Here is a 25,103-nt window from a genome sequence, read left to right as displayed (position 1 = left end):
AAAAGAGGCCATTCAGCCCTCTGAGCCTCTTTGCTGGCTCTCTTAATGAGTTATCTAATTAATCCCGCTCCACTCTTTCCGTGCACAGCCTTGCAAATGTTTCCTATGGTTTGACTATGAATGTAAGATACCTAATTTTATTTACTTAACGGTTTTTCAAACTGTTGCTCTTGTCAAAATGAAGGGTATTTGTATTGGAAAATAAAACATTTCAGCCACAACCCCTTAAATGCGGAATTGGACTGGATTCGAAGTAGGATACAACTTCTTTCCAAAACTTGCGCTGACTGTTTTTCATTACTACTGACTAACTGACCAAATATCAAAAATACTTCAAGTGGTTGCAAAATACTTGGGGGCATTTTGGGGCTGTGAAAGGCGCTATCATTCTTTAGCATGTCTTAAGTCGTATCTCAGAAGAACAGTGCTCATTGCATCAGTCCTGGAGTCATAACAATACAGAAGGAGACTATTCAACCAATCCGGTTCATGCTGGGATATCAGTGTGAGATTCCAGATTCTCTCAGTAAAGAAAGAACTTACATTTAAGAGGCACCTTACATAACCTTAGAACCTCCCAAAGCACATCAAAGCCAATTAAGTATGTTTTATAATCCTGAGGGCTCAGCTGCTTTAAATAACTTCAGCCATTTTTTTCCATGCAGAGTCTCCATGGCAACTGCATCTTCTCAAGTGCTGATCCCAGAAATCAACCTTAATGACACGTTTGACACATTTGCATTGGACTTCTCACGGGAAAAGAAGATGCTGGAAAGCCTGGATTACCTCACAGGTAGCAGTTGTTCTCCTTGGAGGGAAGAAGATTGAGGGGAGATTTGATACTGTACAAGTTTAAAGTTTAGTTATTAGTGTCACAAGTGGGCTTACATTAACACCGCAATGAAGTTACTGTGAAAATCCCCTGGTCGCCACACTCTGGCACCTGTTCGGGAACACTGAGGGATAATTTAGCATGGCTAATGCACGTAACCAGCATGTCTTTTGGACCGTGGGAGGAAACTGGAGCACCGGAGGAAACCCACGCAGACATGGGGAGAATGTGCAGACTCCGCACAGACAGTGACCCAAGCCGGGAATCGAACCTGAATCCTTGGAGCTGTGAGGCAGCAGTGCTAAGCATTGTGCCACCTTGCTGCCCAGGAGAGGTGGAGACACATTTTCTATCCTGGTAGAGAATCTCAGCCTCCAGATGTGAATTTAGCAATACTTCGTCTCCCAATTTTCAACCGTTAAACAGTGGCAGAAAGTGGGGAACTGTGCCTCTTCCAAATTTCCAACCATCTCCAAGGTGGAGGGTCTCAAGGCATAGTGGAAAATGGGCGAAAGATGATTCTCAATCTCCACCTTTACTGAAACCCTATCTCATTCAGGCTTTTTCAATTCATAGAACATAGAACATAGAACATAGAACATTACAGCGCAGAACAGGCCCTTCGGCCCACGATGTTGCACCGACCAGTTAAAAAAAAAACTGTGACCCTCCAACCTAAACCAATTTCTTTTCGTCCATGAACCTATCTACGGATCTCTTAAACGCCCCCAAACTAGGCGCATTTACAACTGATGCTGGCAGGGCATTCCAATCCCTCACCACCCTCTGGGTAAAGAACCTACCCCTGACATCGGTTCTATAACTACCCCCCCTCAATTTAAAGCCATGCCCCCTCGTGCTGGATTTCTCCATCAGAGGAAAAAGGCTATCACTATCCACCCTATCTAAACCTCTAATCATCTTATATGTTTCAATAAGATCCCCTCTTAGCCGCCGCCTTTCCAGCGAAAACAATCCCAAATCCCTCAGCCTCTCCTCATAGGATCTCCCCTCCATACCAGGCAACATCCTGGTAAACCTCCTCTGCACCCTCTCCAAAGCCTCCACATCCTTCCTGTAATGTGGGGACCAGAACTGCACACAGTACTCCAAGTGCGGCCGCACCAGAGTTGTGTACAGTTGCAACATAACGCTACGACTCCTAAATTCAATCCCCCTACCAATAAACGCCAAGACACCATATGCCTTCTTAACAACCTTATCTACTTGATTCCCAACTTTCAGGGATCTATGCACACATACACCTAGATCCCTCTGCTCCTCCACACTATTCAAAGTCCTCCCGTTAGCCCTATACTCAACACATCTGTTATTCCTACCAAAGTGAATTACCTCACACTTCTCCGCATTAAACTCCATCCGCCACCTCTCGGCCCAACTTTGCAACCTGTCTAAGTCTTCCTGCAAACTACGACACCCTTCCTCACTGTCTACCACACCACCGACTTTGGTGTCATCAGCAAATTTGCTAATCCACCCAACTATACCCTCATCCAGATCATTAATAAATATTACAAACAGCAGTGGCCCCAAAACAGATCCCTGAGGTACACCACTTGTAACCGCACTCCATGATGAATATTTACTATCAACCACCACCCTCTGTTTCCTATCCGCTAGCCAATTCCTGATCCAATTTCCTAGATCACCCCCAATCCCATACATCTGCATTTTCTGCAGAAGCCTACCATGGTGAACCTTATCAAACGCCTTACTAAAATCCATATATACCACGTCCACTGCCTTGCCCCCATCCACCTCCTTGGTCACTTTCTCAAAAAACTCAATAAGGTTAGTAAGGCACGACCTACCTGCCACAAAACCATGCTGACTATCACCTATCAATTCATTACTCTCCAAATAACTATAAATCCTATCCCTTATAATTTTTTCCAACATCTTGCCGACAACAGAAGTGAGACTCACCGGTCTATAATTCCCGGGGAAGTCTCTGTTCCCCTTCTTAAACAATGGGACAACATTCGCTAACCTCCAATCTTCTGGTACTATACCAGAGGCCAACGACGACCTGAAGATCAGAGCCAGAGGCTCTGCAATCACTTCTCTTGCCTCCCAGAGAATCCTTGGATAAATCCCATCCGGACCAGGGGATTTATCTATTTTCAGACCCTCCAGAATATCCTGCACATCCTCCTTATCAACTGTAATACTGTCTATTCTACTCCCCTGCAACCCAGTGTCCTCCTCAGCTATATTCATGTCCCCTTGCGTGAACACCGAAGAGAAATATTGGTTCAATGCTTCACCAATCTCCTCCGGTTCCACACATAACTTCCCTCTGCCATCTATAACTGGCCCTAAACTTGCCCTAACCAACCTTCTGTTCTTGACATACCTATAGAATGCATTAGGATTCTCTTTAACCCTATCCGCCAAAGTCTTCTCATGTCCCCTTTTAGCCCTTCTAAGCTCGCTCTTCAACTCCCTCTTAGCCAATCTAAAGCTTTCTAGTGCACTACCCGAGTGCTCACGTCTCATCCGAACATAAGCCTCCTTTTTCTTTTTAACCAACAAAGAAACTTTTTTGGTGCACCACGGTTCCCTAGCCCTACCAATTCCTCCTTGCCTGACAGGGACATACCTATCACAGACTCGCAGTAGCTGCTCCTTGAAAAAACTCCACATGTCGGACGTTCCCAGTCCCTGTAATCTCCTAGTCCAACCTATGTTTCCTAATTCTCTCCTAATAGCCTCATAATTACCCTTCCCCCAGCTAAAACCACTGGCCCGAGGTTCATGCCTATCCCTTTCCATCACTAAGGTGAACGTAACCGAATTGTGGTCACTATCACCAAAATGCACACCAACTTCCAAGTCTAGCACCTGGTCTGGCTCATTTCCCAGCACCAGATCCAATATAGCCTCACCTCTAGTTGGCCTGTCTACATACTGAGTCAAAAAACCTTCCTGCACGCTTTGAACAAAAACTGACCCCTCTAACGAGCTAGAGCTATAACAATTCCAGTCAATATTAGTCAAGTTAAAATCCCCCATAACAATTGCCCTATTACTTTCACTCCTAAGCAGGATTGACTCCGCAATCCTTTCCTCAACCTCTCTAGAACTTTTAGGAGGTCTATAAAAGACTCCCAACAGGGTGACCTCTCCTCTCCTATTTCTAATCTCCGCCCATACTACCTCAACAGATAAGTCCTCATCAAACCTCCTCTCTGACACTGTGATACAATCTCTGACCAATAATGCTACCCCTCCCCCTCTTCTACCTCCTTCCCTACTTCGACTAAAACATTTGAACCCCGGGACCTGCAGCATCCATTCCTGCCCCTGCTCTATCCATGTCTCTGAAATAGCCACAACATCGAAGTCCCAGGTACTGATCCACGCTGCAAGTTCACCCACTTTATTGCGAATACTCCTGGCATTGAAGTATACACATTTCAAACCCTGCTCCACCCCACCTCTGCAATGCCGTGCATTGCAGTCCCCATCCATGCATCCCTCACTTTCAGCCCCACTACTCAGGATCCCTCCCCCCCCCCGAATCAGTTTAAACCTCCCTGCATGGCCTTAGCAAATTTACCCCCCAGGATATTGGTCCCCTTCTGATTAAGGTGTAGACCATCCTTCTCATAGAGGTCACACCTTCCCCAGTACGAGCCCCAATTGCTTAAGTACCTGAACCCCTCCCTCCTGCACCATCCCCTCAGCCATGAATTCAAACCTTCCCTCTCCCTATTCCTCTCTAAACTATCCCGTGGTACAGGCAAGAGTCCAGAGATAACCACTCTGTCAGTCTTGGCCTTTAGTTTCCACCCCAACTCCATAAATCCCTGCCTAATATCCCCTTCCCCTATCCTCCCTATGTCGTGTGTCCCCACATGTACAATAACTTGTGGTTTATCTCCCTCCCCCCTAAGAGTCCTGAATACCCTGTCAGACACATCCCGGACCCCAGCCCCTGGTAGGCAACACACCAACCCTGAGTCCCTACCTTTAGTTCCGACCCTCCTATCTGTCCCCTTAATTGTGGAGTCCCCAATCACAAGGCCCAGTCTTTTACAGCCCCTAACCACCTGAGCTTTCTCACTCGGCTCACCCCCAGAGATCTGCTCTCTATGCTCAGTTGATTCCTCCTCAACTGTAGCCTCCAGCACCGAAAACCTATTATGGAGGGGAACCGCCCCAGGGGACTGTCTTCCCGATTGCTTCTTACCCCTCCTCCTGGCATTGACCCAAGCCTCATTTCTAGGAGTTACTATTTCTCTATAACTCCTATCAACTTCCACCTCCGCCTCCCGAATTATGCGGAGTTCCTCTAACTCCCCCTCCATCTCCTTTACACGCTCCTCCAGAAGCTGCAATCTAATGCACTTCTTACAACTAAAATCTCCTGAAACACTACTGGATTTCCTCACCACATACATCCCACAGGAGATGCAGCATACTGCCTGAACTGCCATCCCTGAAGCCATTACCATTACAAATTCATCTGTACAAAGTTATCTATCGGCTATCTCACACACTCCACAGCTAATATTACATCTGACGGTAATACTCATTTGTTGCTGCTTTCTAACTATTAATTGATCTCCCATAGGAACATTAAGGACAGGAGGAGGCTATTCAGATTCTTGAGGCTGTTCAAATTGTCAATTAGTTCACAACTAATTTGTGCCAGATCTCCGTTTACCTGCTTTTATCTATATCCTTTAACAGTCTTACCTAATAAAAATCCATTGATCGCTGTCTTGACCTCCACTTGGCGCCCACTGACTAGCATACAGGTAGTTGTGATCCAAGTCTGGTCTTGGGTTGAAGCAAGATTAGAGGGTGTGGGCCATACAACCAGGACATTCAATCTCCTTTCATTGCTAATTACCCTGATATCAATTACAGTTTAATAGCAAAATCTGCAGCAATTTGGAAAATAGAGAATTAGAATTGGTTGGAGCATAGCAGTTTCTATGCAAAAACTGAGCTGCTGGGTATAGCTACAACATAGCTGCTTTGCGTAAGCAGTTTTGATTCTAAATCTGGACATACAAATTTGCATTGGCAACATGTCAATACAAAAAAGGTGATGGAACTTTATTTTTAATCTATTCCTGAGATATGGGTTTCAATGGCAAGGCTTTTTAAAAAATCGTTTGTGGGACATGCGCGTTGCTGGCTAACGAGCATTTATTGTCCATCCCTATTTGCCCTTGTCCAGAGGGCAATTGAGAATCAACCACATTGCTGTGGCTCTGGAGTCACATGTAGGCCAGACCAGGTAAGGACGGCAGATTTCCCTCCCTAAAGGACGTTAGTGAGCAAGATGGGTTTTTCCAACCATCGACAACGGCTCACAGTCATCAATAGATTCTTAAATCCAGATATGTTTTATTGAATTCAAATTTCACCAACTGCCATGTGGGGATTCGAACCTGGGTCCCCAGAACATTAGCTCAGTTTCTGGATTAATAGTCTAGTGATAATACCACTAGGCTATTGCCTCCCCTGCATTGCCCATTCCCAGTTGCCTATAGCAAGGTTGTGATGGGACTACCTTCTTGAACCACTGCAGTCCACATGGGGAAGACTACCTTCTTGAACCACTGCAGTCCATGTGGGGAAGACTACCTTCTTGAACCTCTGCAGTCCACGTGGGGAAGGCTACCTTCTTGAACCACTGCAGTCCACATGGGAAAGTTACACCTACACTGCTGTTAAATGTGGAGTTCCACAGATCAATGAAGGAAAAGCCGTTCTTTGCCCACATTGGGATGCTGTGTGGCTTAAAGCAGACGTTGAAGGTTGACAGTGCTCTTGTGCACCGCCCACCATTGTCCCTCGAGATAGTGTGGCCTTTGTACACTGGTAGTAGAAGGCATCAATGTCTATCTATGCAACCATATCATGTTTAACATATGAATGGATACACTGAAACATTATGTTCTAAAGATAGAGCTTGCGATGTATCATCAGCTTTTTGGATAATGTCAGAAATTAAATTTGTCCTGAAATCTATTGTCCTGAATTTCAATTAGCTTTACTTCAGCATAAAGAGGAGAGTGTGGGGGTAAGAGAATTGTTAAGCGCTTACTTCAGTTTGTGTGTTTGCCTTCCCAGCGCCAAATCCACCAGCTATCCGTGAGGAGCTGTGCACTGCCTCCCACGACACAATCACAGTGCACTGGACCTCCGATGATGAATTCAGCGTGGTGTCGTATGAACTTCAGTACACCATTTTCACTGGACTGGCCAACGTAGTTAGTGAGTTTCACAGTTGTTTTTCGTATTGTCGTTTAACATTTCAGAGGTCAGGAGATGTGGAACTATCTCTGCTGTTCCAAGTTAAATACACACATACATACATACATACCACAGACATACAACCTTTCTCTAGACTTGGCACAAAAAGCAAGTATGCTCACATGATGCTGGGTTTCCAGCTTTTTAACACCTGCTGTGAACTGTTCCTTTGAATGTTGGATTAAATCTCTGAGGTTTCCCAGGCCTGGAACTTTCAGCACGCCTCTGGAGAGAGAGGGAGAGACAAAGACACTGCCTTCTTCCACAAGTTTCTAGCAGCAACTGAAAAATGAAGCTAAAAATTGGACTTTTCTGTAGAAAAAAGACTGTCCCCAAGCACATCACCTGACCTGTCAATCATCCCCAAATCAAGCTCCACTCAGCAGTCCCCAAAGGACTATAAATTTTTTTTAGTTTATTTTATTAATGTCACAAGTAGGCTTACAGTAACACTGCAATGGAATTTCTGTGAAAATACCCTAGTCGCCACACTCTGACTCTTGTTCAGGTACACTGAGGGAGAATTTAGCATGGCCAATGCAACTAACCAACATGTCTTTTGGACTGTGGGAGGAAACCGGAGCACCCAGAGGAAATCCACGCAGATGCGGGGAGAATGTGCAAACTGCGTACAGTGACCCAAGGCGGGAAATGAACCCGGGTCGCTGGCACTGTGAGACAGCAGTGCTAACCACTGTGCTACTGTGCCATCCCACTCAGAACACTGCATTGGTTTAGATTAAAATCCACATGATATCAATTATACTGCTCAGCAGCAATAAAGGACACGGGTTGCAGACAACACGGTGCCAACACAATCCTGCAAAGGAATTTGACTAAAATAGATTTCTTAAAGGCACACTATCGTCACAAGTGTTAGGTCACAGTGGGCCCTCAACAGCATTTGGAAAGCATGTAACTGGTCTTTTGATGTATTTTTCACTGCTCTCATTCAAATATTTCTGGGATCTACAAGCAGGTGGACCACAATTGCAATGCTCCTATTTAACATTTCCTGAGCTAAGTAACATTTATTGTTGCAGGACAGCAGATTGTTGTTCATTGGGATGTCTGAGCTCCTCGGGTGACACTGTGCTTGTGTTCTGTTGCAGGTTTGTGTAGCTCTGCTGACAGCTGGATGATTGTCCCTAACATCAAGCAGAACCACTACACGGTGCACGGGCTGCAGAGCGGCACCAAGTACATCTTCGTTGTCAAGGCTATCAACCAGGCCGGCAGCCACAACAGTGAACCTTCCAAGCTAAAGACAAACAGTGAGGTTTTTTTTAGTGTTTAAATTGCCAAGTTTGATTTAGTTAGGACAAAAAAGCTTGAACTGCACCCCTCCGCATTCAGTGTCAACTTGCTGATTCAGTGACCTTATTTAGTCCGTACCCTTGAAACAAGTTTCTGTTTTTCTGAACTTGAAGCTTTGCCCCCTTCAATCAGATGTGGTTCTTTCCGCACTGCATTCTGAAGCTCTCCTTCTGAATTGAAGCCAACCCAATAGAATCCTCTATGAGTCTCTTTGTCAAATGAAAAAAGTCACAGTGGTTGGCACTGCTACCTCACAGTGCCAGGGACCCGGGTTCGATTCCCAGCTTGAGTCACTGTCTGTGTGGAATCTGCACATTCTTCCCGCCATCTGCATGGGTTTCCTCCGGGTGCTCCAGTTTCCTCCCAGAGTCCAAAGATGTGCAGGTTAGGTGGATTAGCCATGCTAAATTGACCCTAGTGTCAGGGGGATTAGCGGAGTAAATATGTGGGGTTATAGAGCCTGGGTGGGATTATGGTTGATGCAGACTCGATGGGTCGAATGGCCCCCTTCTGCATTGTAGGGATTCTATGATTTCTTGACTAGTCCAAACTGTCCAAAATATTCTTTGATTTTGCTAGCCAGGGTTCAGGGGATCCGCGACACGAAAATCTCCACGCTTGCATGTCTCAAGGTTGGAGAGGTTAGAATGTTTGTTGTCAACACCACCAAAGCAGAATTCCGTTTCTGACGTTAACTTTGCCCCTTTTCCCTTTAATCGGGATTTAACTCAACAACAACTGGAAAAAGGCCAAATTTGCTGAAATGAGAAGGGATCTGGGAAGTGTGGATTGGCACAGGCTGTTCTCTGGTAAGGATGTAAATGGAAAGTGGGAGGCCTTCAAAGGAGAAACTTTGAGAGTGCAGAGTTTGTATGTTCCTGTCAGGATTAAAGGCAAAGTAAATAGGAATAAGGAACCTTGGTTCTCGAGGGAGATTGTAACACTGATTAAGAGGAAGAGAGAGTTGTATGAAATGTACAGGCAGCAAGGAACAGATCAGATGCTCGAGGAGTATAAAAAGTGCAAGAAGCTACTTAAGAGGGAAATCAGGAGGGCTAAAAGAAGACATGAGGTTGCTTTGGCAGACAGAGTGAAGGAAAATCCAAAGAGCTTCTACAGGTATGTTAGGAGCAAAAGGATAGTGAGGGATAAAATTGGTCCTCTTGAAGACCAGAGTGATACACTGTGTATGGAACCAAAAGAGATGGGGGAGATACTAAATGGTTTTTTTGCATCCGTATTTACTGAGGAAACGGGCATGGAGTCTACGGAAATAGGGCAAACAGGTAGGGAGGTCATGGAACCTTTACAGATTAAAGGGGAGGAGGTGCTCACTGTCTTGAGGCAAATCAGAGTGGATAACTCCCCAGGACCGGACAGGGTATTCCCACGGACCTTGAGGGAAGCTAGTGTTGAACTTGCAGGGGCCCTGGCAGACATATTTAAAATGTCAGTATTCACGGGGGAGGTGCCGGATGATTGGAGGGTGGCTCATGTTGTTCCGTTGTTTAAAAAAGGTTCCTAAAGAAATCCGGGAAATTATAGGCCAGTAAGTTTGACGTCGGTGGTGGGCAAGTTATTGGAAGGTGTGATAAGGGATAGGATCTACAAATATTTGGATAGACAGGGACTTATTAGGGAGAGTCAACGTGGCTTTGTGCGTGGTAGGTCATGTTTGACCAATCTATTAGAGTTTTCCGAGGAGGTTACCAGGAAAGTGGATGAAGGGAAGGCGGTAGATGTTGTCTACCTGGATTTCAGCAAGGCCTTTGACAAGGTCCCTCATGGGAGGTTAGTTAGGAAGGTTCAGTCAAAGAACAACAAAGAACAAAGAAAATTACAGCACAGGAACAGGCCCTTCGGCCCTCCAAGCCTGCACCGACCGTGCTGCTTGACTTAACTAAAACCCCCTACCCTTCCATGGACCATATCCCTCTATTCCCATCCTATTCATGTACTTGTCCAGACGCCCCTTAAAAGTCACTACCGCATCCACTTCCACTACCTCCCCTGGGACCCACTACTTTCTGTGTAAAAAATCTGCCTCGTACATCTCCCTTAAACCTTGCCCCTCACACCTTAAATCTATGCCCCCTAGTAATTGACTCTTCCACCCTGGGAAAAAGCTTCTGACTATCCACTCTGTCCATGCCCCTCATAATCTAGTAGACTTCTATCAGGCGGCACGGTAGCACAGTGGCTAGCACTGCTGCTTCACAGCTCCAGGGACCCGGGTTCGATTCCCGGCTCGGGTCACTGTCTGTATGGAGTTTGCACATTCTCCTCGTGTCTGCGTGGATTTCCTCCGGGTGCTCCTGATTCCTCCCACAGTCCAAAGATGTGCGGGTTAGGTTGATTGGCCATGCTAAAATTGCCCCTTAGTGTACTGGGATGTGTAGATTAGAGGGATTAGTGGGTAAAATATGTCGGGATATGGGGGTAGGGCCTGGGTGGGATTGTGGTCGATGCAGACTCGATGGGCCGAATGGCCTCTTTCTGTACTGTAGGGTTTCTATGATTTCTATGAGGTCTCCCCTCAACCTCCGTCGTTCCAGTGAGAACAAACAAAGTTTCTCCAACCTCTCCTCATAGCTAATGCCCTCCATACCAGGCAACATCCTGGTAAACCTTTTCTGTGCCCTCTCCAAAGCCTCCACATCCTTCTGGAGTGTGGCGACCAGAATTGAACACTATATTCCAAGTGCTGCCGAACTAAGGTTCTATAAAGCTGCAACATGACTTGCCAATGTTTAAACTCAATACCCCGGCCGATGAAGGCAAGCATGCCTTCATCGGCCGGGGTATTGAGTCGCTAGGTATACATGGGGAGGTAGTAAATTGGATTAGACACTGGCTCAATGGAAGAAGCCAGAGAGTGGTTGTGGAGGATTGCTTCTCTGAGTGGAGGCCTGTGACTAATGGTGTGCCGCAGGGATCGGTGTTAGGTCCATTGTTGTTTGTCATCTATATCAATGATCTGGATGATAATGTGGTAAATTGGATCAGCAAATTTGCTGATGATACAAAGATTGGAGGTGTAGTGGACAGTGAGGAAGGTTTTCAAAGCTTGCAGAGGGATTTGGACCAACTAGAAAAATGGGCTCAAAAATGGCAAATGGAATTTAACGCAGACAAGTGTGAGATATTGCACTTTGGAAGGACAAACCAAAATAGAACGCACAGGGTAAATGGTAGGACTCTGAAGAGTGCAGTTGAACAGAGGGATCTGGGAATACAGGTACAGAATTCCCTAAAAATGACGTCACAGGTGGATAGGGTCGTAAAGAGTGCCTTTGGTACATTGGCCTTTATAAATCGGAGTATCGAGTATAAAAGTTGGAGTGTTATGGTAAGGTTATATAAGGCATTGGTGAGGCCAAATTTGGAGTATTGTGTCCAGTTTTGGTCACCTAGTTACAGGAAGGATGTAAATAAGGTTGAAAGAGTGCAGAGAAGGTTCACAAGGATGTTGCCGGGACTTGAGAGGCTGAGTTACAGAGAGAGATTGAATAGGTTAGGACTTTATTCCCTGGAGCGTAGAAGATTGAGGGGAGATTTGATAGAGGTGTATAAGATTTTGATGGGTATAGATAGAGTGAATGCAAGCAGGCTTTTTCCGCTGAGGCTCGGGGAGAAAAAAACCAGAGGGCATGGGTTAAGGGTGAAAGGAGAAAAGTTTAAAGGGGATATTAGGGGGGGCTTCTTCACGCAGAGAGTGGTGGGAGCGTGGAATGAGCTGCCGGATAAAGTGGTAAATGCGGGGTCACTTTTAACATTTAAGAAAACCTTGGACGGGTTCATGAATGAGAGGGGTGTGGAGGGATATGGTCCAAGTGCAGGTCAGTGGGACTGGGCAAAAAATGGTTCGGCACAGACAAGAAGGGCCAAAATGCCTGTTTCTGAGCTGTAACCTTCTATGGTTAGAGGGATTAGCCATGGTAAATGTGTGGGGTTATGGAGTTAGGGTGGAGATGAGGGTCAATGCAGACTCGATGGGCAGAATAGCCTCCTTCTGCATGTAGGGATTCTACAATTCTAAAAGAACTTTTCTTTTAGAAATCCATGATTACTTTCATTATTTTCTCATCCTCATGATATATCGCTCCCTCACCTTCTTAACAAGCATTCTTGTAACTTTCCTTCTCCTGACATTAAGATGCTAACTAATGGGTAGTTCCCTCGGTTTGTTCTATCGTGGGATGGCACAGTGGCACAGTGGTTAGCACTGCTGCCTCACAACACCAGGGACTCGGGTTTAATTCCCGGCTTGGATCACTGTCTGTGCGGAGTCTGCATGTTCTCCCCGTGTCTGTGTGGGTTTCCTCCGCGTGCTCCGGTTTCCTCCCACAGTCTGAAAGACGTGCTGGTTAAGTACATTGGCCATGTTAAATTCTCCCTCACTGTACCTGAACACGTGCCGGGGTGTGGCGACAAGGGGATTTTCACAGTAACTTCATTGCAGGGTAAATGTAAGCCTTCTTGTGACTAATAAATAAACTTTTAAAAAATCTCTTTTTTGGAGATTACATTTGCTGGCCACCAATCTCCTGGCACTGCTGATTTTGCAGTTGAATATTTCTATATGGATACTACCTCCCTGCTAACTCCTCCTGAGTCTCTATAGAACATAGAACAGTACAGCACAGAACAGGCCCTTCGGCCCACGATGTTGTGCCGAGCTTTATCTGAAACCAAGATCAAGCTATCCCACTCCCTATCATCCTGGTGTGCTCCATGTGCCTATCCAATAACCGCTTCCCTCAAGGTCCGTGGGAATACCCTGTCCGGTCCTGGGGATTTATCCACTCTGATTTGCCTCAAGACAGCGAGCACCTCCTCCCCTTTAATCTGTAAAGGTTCCGTGGCCTCCCTACCAGTTTGCCCTATTTCCGTAGACTCCATGCCCGTTTCCTCAGTAAATACGGATGCAAAAAAACCATTTAGTATCTCCCCCATCTCTTTTGGTTCCATACACAGTGTATCACTCTGGTCTTCAAGAGGACCAATTTTATCCCTCACTATCCTTTTGCTCCTAACATACCTATAGAAGCTCTTTGGATTTTCCTTCACTCTGTCTGCCAAAGCAACCTCATGTCTTCTTTTAGCCCTCCTGATTTCCCTCTTAAGTAGCTTCTTGCACTTTTTATACTCCTCGAGCATCTGATGTGTTCCTTGCTGCCTGTACATTTCATACAACTCTCTCTTCCTCTTAATCAGTGTTACAATCTCCCTCGAGAACCAAGGTTCCTTATTCCTATTTACTTTGCCTTTAATCCTGACAGGAACATACAAACTCTGCACTCTCAAAATTTCTCCTTTGAAGGCCTCCCACTTTCCATTTACATCCTTACCAGAGAACAGCCTGTGCCAATCCACACTTCCCAGATCCCTTCTCATTTCATCAAATTTGGCCTTTTTCCAGTTCAGAACTTCAACCCGAGGACCAGATCTATCCTTATCCACGATCAGGTTGAAACTAATGGCATTATGATCACTGGATCCAAAGTGTTCCCTCACACTCACATCCATCACCTGCCCTAACTCATTTCCCAATAGGAGATCCAATATCGCATCCTCTCTAGTTGGCACCTCTATATACTGATGTAGAAAATTCTCCTGAACACATTTTACAAACTCTACCCCGTCTAAACCTTTAACAGTATGCGAGTCCCAATCTATATGTGGAAAATTAAAATCCCCTACTATCACAACTTTGTGTTTCTTGCAGTTGTCAGCTATCTCTCCGCTGATTTGCTCCTCCAATTCTCGCTGACTATTGGGTGGTCTATAATACAAGCCCATTAATGTGGTCATACCTTTCCTGTTTCTCAGCTCCACCCATAGGGCCTCTGTAGACAAGCTCCCTAATCTATCCTGCCTGAGTACCACTGTAACATTTTCCCTGACCAACAATGCCACCCCCCCCACCTTTTATCCCTCTGCCTCTATCCCGCCTGAAACATTGGAACCCTGGAACATTGAGCTGCCAGTCCTGCCCCTCCTGTAGCCAAGTTTCACTAATGGCTATAATGTCATATTTCCATGTGTCTATCCACGCCTTCAGCTCATCTGCCTTCCCCACAATACTCCTGGCATTGAAATAGACACACCTCAAAAAATTATTTCCACCACACTCTACCCTTCCATTTGTGATTTTGCTTGAACTAACCTGTCTTTTTACCCCTGCTCCACTATCTGCTCTGGCACTCTGGTTCCCACCCCCCTGCAAATCTAGTTTAAACGCTCCCCAATAACACTAGCAAATCTCCCTGCAAGTATATTGGTCCCCTTGTAGTTTAGGTGTAACCCGTCTCTCTTGTACAGGTCCCACCTGCCCCAGAAGAGGTCCCAATGATCCAAGAATTGGAAACCCTGCCCCCTGCACCAGTTCCTCAGCCACGTGTTTATCCGCCCAAGCATCCTACTCCTGCCCTCACTGGCATGTGGCTCAGGTAGCAATCCTGAGATTACTACCCTCGGGGTCCTGCTTTTTAACTTCCTTCCAAGCTCTTTGTACTCACTCTTTAGGACCTCCTCACTCTTCCTTCCCACGTCATTGGTACCGACGTGTACCACGACATCTGGCTCTCACCTTCCCACTTTAGAACGCTGTGCACGCGATCAGAGACATCGCTGACCTTGGCACCTGGGAGGCAACAAACCATGCGGGAGTCTCTGTCCCGACCACAGAACCTCCTGTCCGTACCTCTGACCATCGAGTCCCCTATCACTACTGCTCTCCTCTTCTTCATCCCACCCTTTTGCGCTGTAGAACCAGACTCAGTATCAGAGTTCCGGCTGTCGCAGCTTGTCCCAGGTAAAGCATCTCCCACAACAGTATCCAATTCAGTATACCTGTTGTGGAGGGGTATGGCCACAGGGGAACCCTGCTCTGCCTGTCCTTTCACACTGCCATTTCCTCTCCTTACAGTAACCCAATTTCCTGTGCTCTGCTGCTTAGGTGTAACTATCTCCTTAAAGCTACTGTCTATATACGTCTCATTCTCCCGAATTAGATGGAGTTCATCAAGCTCCTTCTCCAGTTCCCTAACATGCTTTGCTAGCAGCTGCAGCTGAATGCATCTTTTGCAGGTGCTGTCGTCAGGGAACCGGAGGTCTCCCTGATCTCCCACATCCTGCAAGAGGAGCATTCCAACATCTTGCCTGGCATATTTTTTTTTGCTCTGGGGAAATACAGGAATTAACTTTCTGAAAAAGAAAAAATAACTTACTGTCGCCTCTGCCTGTTCTCGCCGAAGCCTGTTTTGAGCCAAAGCCCTTCAGCTCTCACTCTGTCCCCTGCTCACTCCACTGCCTGCTAACGACGCTGCCTGCTCAAAGGTGCGGCCTACTTTTAAACCCTCCAAAACCTTCCCAGGCTGCTGCTGGGCCTATTTCCTGTTTTGAAAAAAAACTCTGATTTCTTTCACAAATTTAACTGAAAAATAATTAAATAAATTAGTGCACAAACAAGCTCCCTTATCCTCAGCCTGCTCCTGTGGAACAAACTAACCTACACATCTTGGGACATTAATGGGCAATTTTTTTTATTTTCAATTTTAATTGTGTTTTTTGAAGAGGTACAAGGGAGCATAAACTAGGACAGTATAAAGGATGTGGTGTGCAGGAACTTTCCAAAGACCTTGAATGAGGTCCACATCAGATAATCATTTCAAAGATCAGAACGTGTGGATGGAGGGGTCAGGTAGGAGGAAAACTGGATACAGAACTGAAAACGAAGGGTGAAAGTTAAAGAAAGCTTCTCGGACTAGCAGAAAAGTGGGAAGCAGGGAACCACATGGGGATTACTGTTCACCAATCTGCATAAATAATTTGAACTCAGCCTTTTGGCTAAGATTTAACCCAAGTTGGGGTACAATGTCTTATCTTGTCAACTTGGATCTTGTTTGTCTCTCTCTAGGGCGGCACAGTGGTTAGCACTGCTGCCTCACAGCACCAGGGACCTGGATTTGATTCCCGGCAGAGTCTGCACACACATGTTCTCCCCGTGTCTGCATAGGTTTCCTCTGGCTTCTCCGGTTTCCTCCCACAGTCTAAAAGACATGCTGGTTAGGTGCATTGGCCATGTTAAACTTTCCCTCAGTGTACCTGAACAGGTGCCGGAGTGTGGCGATGAGGGGATTTTCACAGTAACTTCATTGCAATGTAAATGTACTTGTGACACTAATAAGTAAACTTCAACTCAGGAAGGTGTTGAAATTTGCAGAGGATATCAAAGTGGAGGTCTGACTAATAATGAGGAGGGCTGTGCCAAAATACAGGAAGACAAAGAGGCGTGTAGAATTGGGCCAGAATAGCTAATAAAATTCAATTCAGGAGGAGATGCCAGCTACTCGTTGAAAAGTGGAAAGTACTAAATGGGATAGATGAGATCTGGGGAAACAAAGACATTAATCATTAAATGTAGCAATGCTAATTGATAAGGCCATAAAGGATGGGATTCATTTTTAGAAGAATCAAATGCAAAAGTAGGGAGGTGATGTTCAATTCACATCAAGATGTGGTTAGACCACACTTGACTGAGGTTCTGGTGCAGAAAATGTTTACACAACTGTTACCAGAATTGAACTGAATAGACTCAGGCTGTTTTCTCTGGAAAAGAGAAGACTAAAAGGAGATCTAATCAATGTCTCCAGAGAAGGATTCAATCAGGAGGATGTGGAGAAGCTGTTTCCACTTAAAGGTGAGTCCAAAATCATGGAGCATAAATACGATGGCTGCTAACAGATAAAATAAAGGATTTAGGAAAACATTATTTGCAGAGTGTTCGCAAAACAAGGAATGTTTACTAACACAGCACCTTTCACGACCTTAAGCTATCCCAAACAGTAATCATAGAATCCCTACAGTGCAGAAGGAGGCCATCAAGTCTTCACTGACCACAATCCCACCCAGGCCCTATCCCCATAACCACGTGTATTTACCCTAGCTAATCCCCCTGACACTAAGAGTTAATTTAGCATTGTCAATCAACCTAAGCTGCAATCAACCTAACCCAAAGATGTGCGGGTTAGGTGGATTGGCCATGCTAAATTGCTCCTTAATGTCAGGGGTAACTAGCTAGCATAAATGCATGGGATTATGGGGATAGGGCCTGGGTGGGATTGTGGTCGGTGCAGATTCGATGGGCCTCCTTCTGCACTGTAGGATTCTATGATTCTATAACCGGCACATCTTTTGAACTGTGGGAGGATAACGGAACACCCGGAGGAAACCCACACAGACACGGGGAGAATGTGCAAATTCAGACAATGACCCACGCTGGGAATCGAACCCAGATCCCTGGCACTGTGAGGCAGCACTGCTAACCACTGTGCCACCGTGCCACCCAAGTACTTATGAAGTATTTAAATATAATCACTGTTGTAATGTGGGAAGAAGGCAGCCATTTTGTGAACAGGATCTAACAAACAGCAATGGGACGAGCTAATTAGATCAGGAGGAAGCTGCTGTGGATTATAAACACCAGCATAGCCCAGCTGGGCTGAATGGCCTGTTTCTGTGGTGCAGTTATTATGAACCAGACTTACAAAGGATTCACAGGTTGTCACCTGGTGTAGGTGGGATTTGAAAGATACAGCCCCAGAGGTCCTCACCAGATCCCAACACCTCCAAGACAGTTTGCCATTTTCAAAGGGCTGGAAGTGGAGAGGGAACAGGAAACCTGCTCAGAACCAGTCAACGGCTCCTCAAGTTCCTGAAGGAGCTTGTTAAGGGATCTGTTCCCATGCAGAATTTAATTTTTAAACTTCATTTCAAGTCGACCCAAACAATTTGGTACATGTGAGCGCACAGGTTTTGGATTTGCCATAGGCTCAATTGAAGTTTATCTGTCCTTTGTCTTTTTATCTGTTCTTTCCCGACCTACTTTTGCCATTGCAAGTACCGAGCCTTCATTTTTCCCTTTCTGGCCCCTTCCCGCCCACTCAATGCTGCTGATCTACTGAGGAGTTGCCTCCTCCCTTTGACAAGGAAGTGACGGAACCCAACATGGCTGCCAACTGCCTATGCCATTGGCATCAAGCAGGCAGCTCGCTCTTGTTGCCTCTAATTAGATGCTCACTCACCTCTGGCCAATTAGACTATTCAAATTTAAAGATAGCGTCACAAGAGCCACTTCTGCATCGGAGTCTTTGTTCTTCCCTTTTGAGTTTTGAGGATAAGACAGCCATTACTGTAACTGATCTTTCCATGGCTAATGAGGTATTCTTTGGGAAAATGTCAACAGTGCAAATACCCTCTGATTCCAGCTAGCAACAGCTTGTGAGGACAGGGGGGAAGTGGGCAAGGGAGGGATGATGGCAAATTTATTGGGGTCATTCATAAAAGAATGTGAAAAAATGGAGGTGAAGGCTGGGACCATCTCTGGGATGTTAATCGTAAGCACTTGATGTTGACAGGGAAGGAAAGTCTGCTTTCTTGGGAGCTGTGTCTGATTTCTCTGATCTTGTCTGGTCTGGTGAGATCATTACATTTCTTGTGGCACTAAGAACCTATATTGGTTGGAGGTTCATGATGGAGCATTAACTGTTTGAATTGGATTAATTGCCATACTAGAATAGCAAAGAGAAGGGCTTCAGATGAAGGTGGTGAGTGTGAATTGTTTGACATTTCTAACTGCTTATAGGAAAATTATTGAAAAGCCAAACTGTATCTGAGGGGTAACACCTGGATTGGTCACCTGGAAACAGCATTGATGCTAAGTATTTGGATTGATAGTGGCACAGTGGTTAGCACTGCTGCCTCACAGTGCCAGGGACCCGGGTTCAATTCCGGCCTCGGGTGACAGTCTGTGTGGAGTTTGCACATTCTCCCCATCTCTGCGTGGACTTCCTCTGGGTGCTCCCACACTCCAAAGATGTTCAGGTTAGGTGGAGTGGCCATGCTGAATTGCCCCTTAGTCTCCTAAGATGTGTAGGTTAGATAGAAACACATAAACTAGAAGCAGCAGTAGGCCATTCAGCCCTTCGATCCTGCTCTGCCATTCATTTTGATCATGGCTGATCATCGAATTCAATATTTTGATCCTGCCTCTCCCCCCCCCGCCCCAACAATATCCCTTGATCCCTTTAGCCAAAAGAGCTATATCTAATTCCTTCTTGAAATCAGACAACGTTTTGGCTTTAACTACATTCTGTGGCAATGAATTCCACACATTCACCACCCTCTGGGTGGAAAGATTTCTCCTCACTTCAGTTCTAAAAGGTTTACCCCTTATCCTAGGTGGATTAGCCATGGTAAAAGTGTGAGGTTACAGGGATAGGGCGGGGGAGAGGGCCTGGGTAAGAAAATCTGTCAGAGAGTCGATGTAGACTCAGTGGGCCAAATAGCCTCCTTCTGCACTGTAGCAATTGTATGGATTATCATCCACTCCAATCGTTCATTATTTTTTCAATTTTTATTCTAGTCGAAGCTGCACTTGAGAATTTTACTTTTCTTGTTCACAGATCTTAGCCTCATGTTACATTACAAGTGTGCCAAGTGGCAACATAGACCTGCTGGCTCAACACCAAACTGGCTTGGTTTTTACAATGAAGTGTTCTTATTTAATTTTTTACAACCTTTTATTTCCATGCTAAACCCACAGCAGACTTGGGCAGTGAAATCACGATATTTAAAGTAAATGGGTCGACGTCTTGGCAGTCATGGCTCTTGACTTGGGACTTGTAGTCTGATCATTGTGGGGTTTTTTTAGCTAGAGAACCTGAGGCAGTAATCCAGGCAGACACTCTGGTGCAGTACTGAAGGTCTTCTGGATGAATCATTCAACTGAGGCCCGGTCTCTCCTCTGAGTGGGATCCCATAGCCCTATTTCCAAGGAAAACAGGGGAAATCTCCCCAATAGCTTTGCCAATATTCATGCCCCCGACCACCTGAAAAAAACACATTGTCTAGCCATTTTTTTGCTGTGCAGAAATTGTTTCCTACATTGCCAACAGGAATTGGCTATAAAGTGCTTTGGCTTGGCCTGAGGTGGGGACAAGTGCTACGTAAATGCAAGTTCTTTGTTTTATCTAGATTAAAATAGAGAGGAATTTTAAATCATTTTTGCAAGTATTAGAATGGCATGGTGTAATTTGAGTCCAATATGAAGGAATTGTTTCCATTGGTGGGGAGGGATGGTCACCAAAGAACATAGATTTAAGATATTTGGCAAAAAGACAATGGGGAAATTTGCACAATTACAATGTGGAATACTGTGCCCGGAAAGAGTGATAAATTCAAAGTAACTTCCAAAAGTGAATTGGATAAATTCTTGAAAAGGAGAGAGAAGGGATGGAACTAATTGTAGTGTTTTCTCAAATGGACAACATTGTAACAAGGGGCTGAATGGCCATCTTCTGTGCTGTAAGATGATAGTCTATGATTGTACAAGTAGATTCTGTATTCTTAATAACATGAAAAGGGCTGCATTTTACATCACATAAGCACCACAACTACCATCTCCAGTCAAAGTATATTTTCTGTTCCAACTATCTTCTGTATTTGAGACAAGTAGAGCGATACCAGAAAATCCCGCCCAAGGACAACGGACATTTCCATTGTCCGTCCCTCGCCCGCTCTGATTCCGTGGCGATACAATTCCGGCGTTAGTCTGGATATTGCTATTTAGGTTGACGTTCAGGGTTCCCGAATGTGTTGGGTCGGTTAGGCCTATATTCATTGGAGTTTAGAAGAGTGAGAGGGGATCTCATTGAAACGTATCAAGTTCTGATAGGCGATGCAGGGATGATGCTTTCCCAGGGGCCTGGAACAAGGGGGTCTCAGGATACAGAGTAAGCCATTTAGGACTGGGATGAAGAGAAATTTCTTCACTCAGAGGGCAGTGAACCTGTGGAAATTAGTACTGCAGAAGGCTGTGGAGGCCAAATCACTGAATGTGTTTAAGAACATAAGAACTAGGAGCAGGAGTAGGCCATTTGGCCCCTCGAGCCTGCTCTGCCATTCAATAAGATCATGGCTGATCTTTTCGTGGACTCAGCTCCACTTACCCGCTCACTCACCATAGCCCTTAATTCCTTTACTGTTCAAATATTTATCTATCCTTGCCTTAAAAACATTCAATGAGGCAGCCTCAACTGCTTCACTGGACAGGGAATTTCACAGATTCGCAACCCTTTGTGTGAAGAAGTTCCTCCTCAACTAAATTCGAAATCTGCTTCCCCTTATTTTGAGGCCATGCCCCCTAGTTCTAGTTTCACTTGCCAGTGGAAACAACTTCCCTGCTTCTATTTTATCTATTCCCTTCATAATTTTATATGTTTCTATCATTTTTCTGAATTCCAATGAGTTATAGCCCCAGTCTACTCAGTCTCTCTTCATAAGCCAACCGTCTCAACTCCGGAATCAACCTAGTGAATCTCCTTTGTACCCCCTCCAGCGCCAGTATATCCTTTCTCAAGTAAGGAGACCAAAACTGTACACAGTACTCCAGGTGTGGCCTCACCAGCACTTTATACAGCTGCAACATAACCTCCCTGTTTTTAAACTCCATCCCTCTAGCAATGAAGGACAAAATTCCATTTGCCTTCTTAATTACCTGCTGCACCTGCAAACAACTCCTTGTGATTCTTGCACAAGGAGACCCAGGTCCCTCTGCACAGCAGCATGCTGCAATTTTTTACCATTTAAATAATAGTCCATTTTGCTGTTATTCCTACCAAAATGGATGGCCTCACATTTACCAACATTGTACTCCATCTGCCAGACCCTTGCCCACTCACTTAGACTATCTATATCCCTTTGTAGTCTTTCAGCGTCCACTGCACATTTTGCTCTGCTGCTCATCTGCAAAGTTTGACACACTACACTTGGTCCCCAACTCCAAATCATCTATGTAAATCTTAAACAATTGCAGTCCCAACACTGATCCCTGAGGCACACCACTAGTCACTGATCGCCAAACAGAAAAACACCCATTTACCCCCACTCTTTGCTTTCTGTTAGTTAACCAATCCTCTATCCATGCTAATACATTACCCGTAACACCATGCACTTTTATTTTATGCAGCAGTCTTTGGTGTGGCACCTTGTCAAATGCCTTCTGGAAATCCAGATACACCACATCCAGATGTCTCGCTATTTCTTCCTTGATGATAGAATCAAGCATTTTCCCTACTACAGAAGTTAAGCTAACCAGCCTATAGTTACCCGCCTTTTGTTATACAGAGGCGTCACATTTGCTGTTTTCCAATCTGTGGGAACCACCCCCAGAGTCCAGCAAAGTTTGGTAAATTTCCACTAGTGCACTTGCTATTTCCCCTGCCATCTCTTTTAGTACCCTGGGATGCATTCCATCAGAGCCAGGAGACTTGTCTACCTTTAGCCCCAATAGCTTGCCCAACTCTACCTCTTTCATGATAATAGTTTCTAGGTCCTCACCTGCCATAGCCTTCCTGTCAATTTTTGGCATGTTATTTGTGTCTTCCACTGCGAAGGCCGACACAAAATACCTGTTCAATGTCTCAGCCATGTTCTCATTTCCAGTTATTACATCCCCCTTCTCCTCCTCTAAAGGACCAATGTTTACTTTCGCCACTCTTTTTCGTTTCATATATTTGTAGAAACTTTTGCTATCTTTTTATATTCTGAGCTGGTTTACTCTCATAATCCAGCTTACCTTTCTTTCTCGCTGTTTTCATGGCTTTCTGTTGACCTTTAAAAATTTCCCAATCCCCTAGTTTCCCACTAATCTTTGCCACTTTGTATGCATTTTCTTTCAATTTGATACCCTCCTCTATTTCCTTAGATACCCATGGCTGATTATCTCTTTTTCTACAGTCCTTACTTATCACTCAGCAAAGTATATACCATTCTTAAGAAAGAAATGGATGGAGTTCTGGACACTAAATATGTCAAGAGGTATATAGAGAGAGAGAGAGAGGGAGTGATGGGAGTATGATGAAGGATCAGCCATGATCAACTGAATAGCGGAGCTGGGCTCGATATGGGCTGAGTTTAGAAGGATGAGGGGGGATCTTATGGAGACTTATAAGATAATGCGGGGGCTGGATAGGGTGGAGGCGGAGAGATTCTTTCCACTTAGTAAGGAAGATAAAACTAGAGGACACAGCCTCAAAATAAAGGGGGGTCGGTTTAAGACAGAGTTGAGGAGGAACGTCTTCTCCCAGAGGGTGGTGAATCTCTGGAATTCTCTGCCCACTGAGGTGGTGGAGGCTACCTCGCTGAATATGTTTAAAGCGCGGATGGATGGATTCCTGATCGGTAAGGGAATTAAGGGTTATGGGGATCAGGCGGGTAAGTGGTACTGATCCACGTCAGATCAGCCATGATCTTATTGAATGGTGGGGCAGGCTCGAGGGGCTAGATGGCCTACTCCTGCTCCTATTTCTTATGTTCTTATGTTCTATTTTCTGTTCTGTGGCATCAAATATTTCAACATCACAGAACATCAGCTGGCTTGCTGGATCTCTGATAGCCTTCATTGAGGGTGCAAGAAGCAGGGCAACACTGGGATAGGACACGCATTGATGGGAGTCTCCTATTGCAACATCAACTGAGACCCCCTCAGAAACAGCATAAAGCTATGAGCTATTTCTCAGGAGTTAACACCCCTTCATCTTCTGCCCAATGGGACATCCCCTCTCCTACAAAAGTCAATATACACCAATTTATGGAACCAATTTCTGTTATTAGGATATTTATTGCACGTCACCATCACATATCTTACCTTGAATTTAATCAGCTGTGATTTGATTGCAACTATGGTTCGAATCTTCCATGTAGTTGAGGAGTGCACTTGCCCACATCAACCAATTAGAATTCAGGACAAATCATAAAGATAGGCGGGCCACATATATATTTGATCGTAGGTCTGAAAGAAGGAAGTAAAGATGGAGAGGTGGCAAGAGTTCTGGAAGTATTTGCAGAGCGTGAGGCTTAGGTGACTGAAGGCACATCCAGTGATGTTGAGGTAAAGAGAATGGGGGTATGCAAGAAGCCAAAAATAAGGAAAACAGAGAATGATGGAGGCAGAGGCATCAGGGAGCAGCTGGGGTTGTGGGCAGGAGGGGCTTACAGAGAAAGGGAGGAGAGCACATAGAAGGAGCTAAACACTAGGTTGAGAATCTGCAACATTGGTGCATGGGAAGGCCGGCCAATATAGATACAGGTGATGGGGAAACAGGACTTGGTGTGAGTTAGGATATGGGCAGCAAGGTTTTGAATAAGCTGAGATTTAGGGAGGTTGCAAAAGCATGGAAAAATATTTCAGCAGTAGATGGGCTCAGATGGCACTGTGTGGAGATATTGCCAATGGAGAGGATATGATAGCTCAGCTCAGGTTGGCACGAGTCAGTGGGAGCTGAGAGAAATGGAATTGGTGGCAAGGGAGCAGTATGTGGCAGAGTTTAAACATGATGAGTGGAATTCTCCCATTTTCAGGCCAAGTGCAATGGGGGGGGTGGTTCAGGAAGCCGTGTCTTGCCGACCAGAATCACGAGATTCCACAACAGATTCTGCACATGGAAGATCATTACTCATGCACAGGCGAGGTCCCCTCCGAATCTCCTGGTGGGTTGGCAGCTGATTCTCCTGCTTGGCCTCAGCTGGCCAGTTTGAAGGTCCTGGCGCCATATTTAAACATGATGTGGAGATGCCAGCGTTGGACTGGGGT

General features: G+C 45.3%; 1 protein-coding gene across 2 annotated transcripts in view; it reads left to right on the top strand.

The window, feature by feature from the left end:
- Positions 1 to 25,103, top strand: part of LOC144506363 (E3 ubiquitin-protein ligase Midline-1) — a 664,229-nt gene that overhangs the window by 607,316 nt on the left and 31,810 nt on the right. For both annotated transcript variants that reach the window (XM_078232375.1, XM_078232376.1), the window contains exons 6-8: positions 666 to 793; positions 6,947 to 7,090; positions 8,242 to 8,403. In XM_078232375.1, coding sequence (XP_078088501.1) covers positions 666 to 793; positions 6,947 to 7,090; positions 8,242 to 8,403 — 434 coding nt within the window. The remainder of the gene's footprint in view (positions 1 to 665; positions 794 to 6,946; positions 7,091 to 8,241; positions 8,404 to 25,103) is intronic.

Source organism: Mustelus asterias, chromosome 17 (assembly GCF_964213995.1).
Source record: "Mustelus asterias chromosome 17, sMusAst1.hap1.1, whole genome shotgun sequence".
Classification (NCBI taxonomy): domain Eukaryota; kingdom Metazoa; phylum Chordata; class Chondrichthyes; order Carcharhiniformes; family Triakidae; genus Mustelus; species Mustelus asterias.
The sequence above is the reverse complement of the archived record's forward strand: the minus strand, read 5'-3'. Positions and strand labels throughout refer to the sequence as shown.